The 9,054-nt window shown below is 41.7% G+C and overlaps 1 protein-coding gene across 1 annotated transcript; it reads left to right on the top strand.

The window, feature by feature from the left end:
* The first annotated feature begins 3,483 nt into the window (after positions 1-3,483).
* Positions 3,484-5,079, top strand: LOC117746969 (relaxin-3 receptor 1-like). The gene is given in 5 exon segments (XM_034556333.1): positions 3,484-3,619; positions 3,622-3,660; positions 3,663-3,688; positions 3,914-4,357; positions 4,468-5,079. Coding segments are annotated over 5 exon segments (1,257 nt in total).
* Positions 5,080-9,054: the final 3,975 nt, after the last annotated feature.

A 9,054-nucleotide genomic window follows, 5' to 3' on the forward strand; every position in this document is an offset into this window, starting at 1 on the left:
GAGATTTGTATCACAAAAATAATGAGGCAATATGTGAAAAACTACAAATGAAACAGCCCCAAAAAATAAATTACTATATGAGCAAAAGCTGCTGGAAGTCTTATCACTTATCACTTCAATGACAAAAAGTTATAATGAACCTCATTTTCATGAAAGCTGTCAATGTGGGAACGGCTTCAGTTTTATCAAAAATATTTGGGCAAAGGTCTTTGTTATTTTATTGTGGAGATATAATGATTGGCTGCTCATGTAATTGTGTAATGTGCCTTTTTCCAGTGAGGCCAAAGATAATTGTTGCAAAAACAGTCTGTTGTTTATTTTATTTTAAGGACAGCGACTGAAACTGCCTTCTGTTACACAGAGTTTACAATTCACACTTCGCCGGGTAATTATTGTCTCTGGTTTGCAGTCTGGGACAAAATGTGCATCTCAAAAAACATGTTTTAAAGATTGATGCCTCAGAGAAAGAACAAGGGCAACATCAAGGTCACATGTGGATTTATGAAGCGCTGATGTTCAAGCAACCTTTTCTCACTGAAATAACATGAACTCAGTTGAGGCCAGTCCCATAAGATGGTCTTTACACACTGCATGTGTTGAAATGTCACTGGATACAGTTTTAAACATTGAGGACAAGGTCATTTCCTTCATAACATTTTTGGAAATTTGGAGGATTTACAGTACGTTTTATAAGTACTACCATTTATTATGGACACATTTATGTTTATATTTCGGTTAGGTTAGGTTGGATGAAAAGTTAAGGGGATCACCAACGTGATGACATCATAAAGGAGACATGTTCTGGATCACATTTCATGACAGCCATGCCACATAATGCTACACTGCTGGTGGCACAAGAGGAAGGTGATCACCTTTACGTAGGCTTCATCTCTGTACATAATTTCAAGACAAAAAAATCCAATAGTTGTTGAGATATTTGAACCAAAGTGGTGGTCTGAACATCAAACATTGAGATCCCCAAAACAACTATACACACATATATATTAATACATACCTGGCACCAGACCATAAGGAAAGGTGATAACAATTACTAGTTGTGATTATTGTTGACAGAGTTTGGTAGGTGGCTTGTCAAAAGAGGATTTGCAGAAGAGGTGTCATTTATATTGAACAGTTTATATCTGAGTGTTGTTTGTACAAGATGTTAGAAGAACTTAAGAGGTTAATAAAAAAAGGCATGATTTGAGGAAGCCTAAACAATATTGTGTGAGTCAGACATTAATTATTGATCAGGTTGCTTTAAGCAGGGTGATCTGTGGTGGTGATATAGACTATCGACCACTTAGAAACTGAACATCAGATAATCAATCATGTCAGAGTTGAGCACAGTGCTGCTGGGGGAAAAGATCATTAATTATTCTTGTAAGCTTAGTTTGTTCATTTGTGGTTTTTATTATTATAATTTCTGCAAACACAAGCTGGGGTACTTCACATTTTGCTGCCTAATGATGATAAACATTTAAAACTATTTTGCTGTTTATTTAAATTGTCATTAAAAGTCATTGTTATTCATTTTAAATGGTATAAGCGTACAACTTTGGGTGGGTGTATTGAAACTTGTAGGCCTACTGACTGGATTCTGGATATTAAATGATTATTTTTGTTGTTGTTGTTGTTGTTGTTTAGTTTGAGTTTTTGGACTGAAATACTTTCATTTTTACCCACGCTTGAATTCTATTAAGGTTGCTTGAATAGAGAGCTTTATTAGAAGCAGATTTGTTTGACCCCACATGTCACCTTTCTGTGGTAAGGACACCATTGCAGATACTTGCTGGATCTTTGCCTTTCACTGCTGCTCTATTTCATGCATTGCAGCAATGGAGGCAGCCCTTCAGAGCGTTCAAGTCACTTTGTCTCCAAGATTCTCCAAAGAATGAGAAAAAGCTAAATAAATGTCCTTGGTCATCAAAGAACCGATTAGCATGAACCCCTTACGGAGCTCACAGTTAAATGTATGAATATAATGGATGCCACTTTAATTTATAATCTGATATATATAATAATATGTTGACCTTGACCAAGAGAAATGTTCACTTTCACAAAGTGTTCTTACTTTACCCTCTCCTTGACGATAGACAAAAAAGAGGCAGTCAAAAGGGGCCATGAAAACATAAAAGTGTGAAAATAAAATTACTTCTTCAAGTGTCTTGGAAAGCTTCAGCAGAATGCAAATTAGCAGCTTCAAAGAGATCCTTGGGGTCAGACTCCAAACATCTAAATCCCATCCTATTATTGGTAAAACACAAAAGGAAACTGTCAACAAATTAGTGATGTTTTCTTTTGAAATTGTTCCTGACAGCATATAGAGGCACACACAAAGGAAAGGAATGAGAGAGAATAGTAATCCGTGTTGACTGGACTTTAAATCAGATTTGTGCAAAGCGGTTGATAAATTACTTTCTGTTTAGGCTGCTACACACCTGACCAAACTGGTGTGGCTGGAGACATCTGGCTCCCTCACAAAGACTGCATGTTGTTTTAAATCTAATTGATCATTCCTCTGATGTGCATTGTTTCAGATGTGCGTTAACAACCCCTTTCGAAGCCTTTCTGAAAATACTCTCCAGTGTAATTTAACTTCACATTATATCGATGGCCAAAGTGCAAAACCTCCTAACTGCAAAAGGATCCAGGAAAGGTGGGGAGAAACCTCCTATCTGCACTTTGCGTTTCTTGTATTACAAATAGCGTTCTGCAAGAAAACCACAAATTTTTAAAAAGTATTCTCAAAAAAGTGAATTTTTCAGATCGATATGTAGAAATATTAAAGGTGATTTTTGGATATAACATCAGAGAGGGTGATTAGCTGCTAAATCGAAAAGGGGGACATTTTACAAACAATGAATAGCAAGCTTAAAGCTTACAAATACTCACAATTTAAAGAAAGTGTACAAATAAATATATCCAATTACCTAAAAGCAAAGCAAATTAAGAACAGACTGCTAAATTATCTTTCCCACCATGCAACACAAGCTGACACGTGAATCACCAGGAGAACAAATATCTGATAGGCCAATCATTAAATGGTGTTAAGTGGCTTCATCTGATTAAAGCCAGAATAAGTGGAGCTTCATTCCTCCCCAGTATCTACTATAATAATCATATAACAGCAACCACTCAAGCCACCATGTGCGCCACCCCAGTGGTGGAGGAGCGCCTCGTCGAGTATAAAGCTCTCAGCGTGCTGTCGGTGTTTCTGTTTCTCAGCGAACGCCCCGAAGCCTGAAGCGGATTCATCAGCCTGTGTACTTTGTAAAATGCGAGCAAGTTTATAAATCACTCGGATAAATCCTGCAACTCTGTGGCTTTGAACACGACTAAATCCAGGAAGAAGACGATGGGGATGTATCCCTCCACAACAACGCACGCACACTTTGGAAGTTAGCTGCAAAGAGGATGGGGAACCTGCCATAACGTGTTACTTTAAAAAGAAGAACAAGAGTGATTTTCCTCTGGAGAATCATGCAGGGCAACGAGAGCGCCTCCGGACCCCTGGCCGCCCTGAGCCTGTGCGGAGGAGAGGAGGATGAGCGCGAGCTCTCCAAACTTATCAGCCCCGCAGGAGCGGCATCGAATCTCGCATCTTTGAACCTGTCACTGACTGCTGGCTCTACATCCTCTCCAAGGAGTCCTCGCTGGACTGCACGCAGACAGCGCAAACCTGGCAGTAGGTTCAGTAGCTAAGAATTCACCTTTCTAATAAATCCAGATGAATGGAATAAATAAATGTTTGTCCAGAACATTTTTGCACGAATTCCCTAAACATATATGCCGAAAGAGAGTGCTTTCGAGGATGCATGTTGTATTTTGACTTTTAATTTCGTTGCGTGCACTTTTCTGACCTTTTTAGGTCCAAGATGACACAATCGAATGTACTGTATGTGTTTGACAGGTACGAGTTGTCATTGCCCTGGTCTACCTGGCGGTGTGTGTTCTGGGGCTTGTGGGTAACCTCCTGGCACTGTTCCTGCTCCACTCCCGCCACCGAGGCCACCGCCACTCTTCTATCGACTGCTTTGTGATGAGCCTGGCACTGACAGACCTCCAGTTTGTCCTCACCTTGCCCTTCTGGGCCGTGGACACGGTGCTGGACTTCCGCTGGCCCTTTGGCCGGGTCATGTGCAAGATCGTGAGCTCGGTCACCACCCTGAACATGTACGCCAGCGTCTTCTTCCTCACCGCCATGAGCGTGACCCGCTACCACTCCCTGGTTACCTCTCTAAAGATGGCCCCCCCTCGGATTGCCACTGCTGGTGCCAAATGGGCCAGTTTAACCATTTGGTTGGTGTCACTGGTGGCTACGCTGCCTCATGCTTTCTACTCCACCACAGTCCAGGTTTGTTGAATTCAGACTGAACTTCCACCAGTGAGTTAGATGTGCTAACATTCTTTCTGTTTTTGGGTTGGAAACCTCTCATGCAGTTGTTGATGTCTTTGCGTTTACAGGTGTCTATAGACGACGAGCTGTGCTTAATGCGGTTCTCTGACTCCGATTCAGGCCACTGGGATCCTCAATTCCTGCTTGGACTTTATCAAACACAGAAAGTCCTCCTGGGATTTGTAGTTCCCTTGATTGTCATCTCTGTGTGCTACCTCCTCCTCCTGAGATTCATCCTGAGCCGGCGCACTGTGGGCAGCGCGGTCAGCGAGAGTGTCACGGAGAGGTCAGAGTGTGAGAGAGGACGCCACCGCCGCCGCTCTAAAGTCACCCGCTCTGTAACCATCGTAGTTCTGTCCTTCTTCATCTGTTGGCTGCCCAACCAGGCTCTCACCATGTGGGGGGTGCTAATCAAGTTTGACCTGGTGCCCTTTAGTAAAGCCTTCTACAACACCCAGGCGTACGCCTTCCCTCTGACTGTGTGCTTGGCTCACGCAAACAGCTGTCTGAACCCGGTGCTCTACTGCCTCATCCGAAAAGAGTACAGAGCTGGACTGAAGGAGCTCCTGCTGAGAGTGTCTCACTCCATCCAAAATGTTCTCACTCTGGCTCTGAGAGGGAGGAGAGTGGAGGAGGCCCCATCCAGCCTGGTTATGGTACACAAAGACATCAATATGTGATTCACTTGAGTTGAGACATGGTGAATGCAATTATTCCCTTTGAAGATTATTCCCACCCTCCATGTTTGTAGGTTGTTAGCTTAGCTTAGCACAAAGACGGGAAATAGGCGGGAATAGCGCTTTCCAAAGCTACCGGGAACATGACCAACCATGTGTAAAACCGTGGCAACGCCGCGTTATCTTTCAGGACCTTCAACGAGATGCAGACGGCTCATTTTACCGCAGTTACACAAGCTTGACGGAGAACTACGAAGCCCTCAGGTAATGTGAAAATGCAAAAGGTCCGCTCCAGAGCCAGTGTGTGGTTAGTCTCTGGGCTTCTGTAGAAACATGGCGGTGCAATACAGTGGACTGCTTGACGAGGAACCGCTCTCTAGGTATGAAGGACTCGTTCTAGGGAAACCAAAACACAAACCATTCTTATTTTCAGATGATCACACTGATGAAAACAGTTATATATTATATTCCTGCCAATAGATCCCCTTATGCTACACACTGTTGCTTTAATAAGTGATGTTCAGAGGAGCTATAGGTGGATGTAATTACCTTTGGACAGAGCCGAGCTCGCCGTTTCAGTTTCCAGTCTTTGTGAAAGAAAACGCATTTCCTAAATTGTCAAACTTTTTCTTCTATACTCCAGAAAATGTTCCTTTATGAGTCAACTTTATGTGCCATATTTGATTTGGTGCAATTTTCTAATCATGTTCCTGTATGGCACTGTGATGCCTTCAAATGTATTTCAGTGCTCAAACTGGACACAAACACACACTTTCGTATCCTCACCGTTTGCAGACAAACCTGAACAGCTTTATGTTTAAGCTTCATTCTGCACTTTTTGTGAAACAGGCCAATATGGAAGTAATATCTCTGGTACATTCCTGTGAATCATCAAACCCCCGACTGAGCTGGCTCTTAGTTTCACTGTGGTCATTTTTTATGTTTCACCTCAAACACCTACATAGGCAATCACGAGGACTGTAATATTGTTGAATTTCCATCTGTGTTATTCATACGTGTTCATTTCCACAAGGATTGATGTGCTTCACATGTATTTGTGTTATTGTTGCTAACTCCATCAGGACCCTGCAGTAGAATCCAGCATGAAACTTCCGTCTATTGTCATGTCTCTCGCTGTCTGCCTTGCTGTACCGCTGGGAATCGTTTTGTGACTACGTATGTAAAGTGACAATAAATAAAACCAGAGGACAAAAGAGTTCAGTGACGTCTCTGGAAAGTTAATCTTGCAGTCGCAACAGCCACAACACCGGCAAGACAGTAACAAATTAGCCAACCGCATTGTTGCCCTTTTGCAACCTTTAAAGTCTGAACATGGATAACCATCATCAGCTGATACCACTCACATTCTCCACCACTGTCCTCTCATTGTGTGCCTTTTTTGGTAGTAATTACTCCTCCAATCAGACGCACTTATTTATACGCAGGTCTCTGTGTCTCTGATGCTGCTAAAAAAGGCCAGTGAGGGAATCAGCATCTTCATGCTGTGAATGAAAAACAATCAAAAGGTTGATTTTAGAACCAGCATTTGCCAATAAAGTGCGTGCCAGTTATCTTTATCAGAATTCTGCCCAACACTTTGCTGTTCGCTGTGTTATCAAAAGATAATCTTGCCTCTGATTTTTGTTTCCATGGACTCGCTTTGTAACTTGACAGTCTTCTCATCAAATTCTACACAATGAACAGGAACAGCACATCACACCCAGACGGCTTTCTATTGCAGAGCAGTCCACAGAAAACAATCTGACAGGAACAAGGGACACAATCTTATGAGCGGCCAGCTAATTATCTCCAAGCACGGGAAGTCATTTCACAGAATCACACTGATTAAAGTTGTCATCCATATACGGCCATGTATGGCCAGTGGGGATTGATGGTTTAAAGCAATTACAAGCTCAAGAAGTTTATTTTCCAACAGGAGTTCTATTTGATTAAATACACCTAAAAATGGGTCAAAGTCAATCCCACTCAGATATGTCAAGTTTTCAGAATAAGACATGATACGTCTTTAAAACTCAGTATATAAGCAAATACGGAAATATGAGCACATAACACTCATTCTCCACTCACTCCACTGGCTCCCTGTCTCAACCCGGATTGACTACAAAGTCCTACTCCTCACCCATAAATGCATAAATGGACATGCACCTCCCTACCTACAAGAACTCATTACTCCCCAAACCTCTACCCGCACCCTCAGATCTACAAACAGCTCGCTCCTCCGGGTCTCCAACACCAAGCTGCACACCATGGGCGACCGGGCATTTTGCTCAGCAGCGCCTCACTTATGGAACAGTCTCCCTGACCACCTGAGGGCAACACAGACACTGGACTCTTTTAAGACCGGCCTAAAAACCTTTTTATTTAGGAAGGCGTTTTTGAGTTGAGTTTTATGACTTGTCAACTATTCCTTTTTTTAATCTTATTTTGTTTTATTATTGTTATTTTTAACTATGTACTGGCTCTGTGGCACTCTGAGATTCTTGGATGAAGAGTGCCTTACAAATAGAATGCATTATTATTTATTATTTATATGCTATATTCATAAATGAACAACAGAGAAGCTCTTTTTATATGCAGGGATTTATATTGTAAATTGTTGCTGCTTTTTTATGTTATATCTTTCCTGAGACCAGATGATTGATATTACCATTAAGTTTCAGGCAAAAACATTTACGCGGCACTGTAATGGACAGGAAAAACGCTCCTCTCAACAGATTTGTCTTCATCAATACTGGGGTCATGAATCTGAAGGCAGCCGTTAGTGCTGTTTCCAAACTTCTGACTCATATCACAATCAAAACGTGAAATGTCTGTAAGATAATTTTCTAAAATTACACAAAATTGTCATTCAAATTAGTTAAAAGGTTCATTCAACCTTAACTGACAGCTGTCAATTGTAATTGTGCTTGAGCTGAACTGGAGCCGATGAGTTAGACTGTAAAAAGACTTCTCCATGTTAGTCCACACATTGCTGGAAGGAGAAGGACTCCACTCTCTGGATCCTGATTGACTGCATGTATCCCTGGAGCCATCTTGGAACTCCTCCTTCTGGCACCCTTGATGCTATTTACTTGTTTAGCTTTGAAGTGTTGGAGTAGTTTCTTTTTATTCTAAAAGACCATAATAATGAAATAAAATAATTATATTAAAAAACAACATTTAAATACTACATGATTCATGTGGCATTAAAGAAAACACATGAACCAATGACTTTGCACAAAGAAGTCAGCACTAAAAAGTGCACAAGTGTACTCTTGAGTGTGCTTCGATTCTGTTCTGAGAACAAATCTCAAATAAGAAAACCCTGGTCAAAACTGTCCTGAAAAGTATGTGGGTCTTAAGAATACATTTCTTCTTAAGAGGATTGGTGAATGTTCTCGCTCTCCTAAAAGTGTCTGCGTGACCGCCAGAGGAACTCTTCAACAAAGCATGTAGCTGCCTCCCCGGTGCATCAAAGCAGGGTTCATGTTCAATGTTTAATGAGCAAATAATCTGACAAATACAATCTTTGATGCAGTTTTCTCTCTTCGTGCCAACCCCAGGCATCCTGTCACTGACTCCTTATGTCCATTCTGCCATTTGACACAGACCTGTGAACAACTGGAACAACTGGAGCAGCCAAAGGAAGAATCGGTCAGATGATGTAGTTTCCCATTTCTAATGAGGGAGCCTGTGAACACTTCAGAGGCTGTTTCATGCAGCTCTTCAGTGATGTGCCTCCTCACAAGTCTGTCTCTGAATGTTACCCAGTGCCTGAGAGTGTATGGCTCTGAACTACTCAGGCATCTGGGAGTGCTGTTGGGGAGAGACGGCATGCTTTATCTGTTTCCTACCGTTTTAACTGATCAGGTAAAGCACGTTTTAGAGACTTAAATCTCCTGTGGAATCAATGTTCCTCCACAACCCAAAATGTGACTTTGAAAGCCATGAACTCATCGTGTTGCTTGAGATGATGTG

Source organism: Cyclopterus lumpus, chromosome 17 (genome assembly GCF_009769545.1).
Source record: "Cyclopterus lumpus isolate fCycLum1 chromosome 17, fCycLum1.pri, whole genome shotgun sequence".
NCBI classification, from domain to species: domain Eukaryota; kingdom Metazoa; phylum Chordata; class Actinopteri; order Perciformes; family Cyclopteridae; genus Cyclopterus; species Cyclopterus lumpus.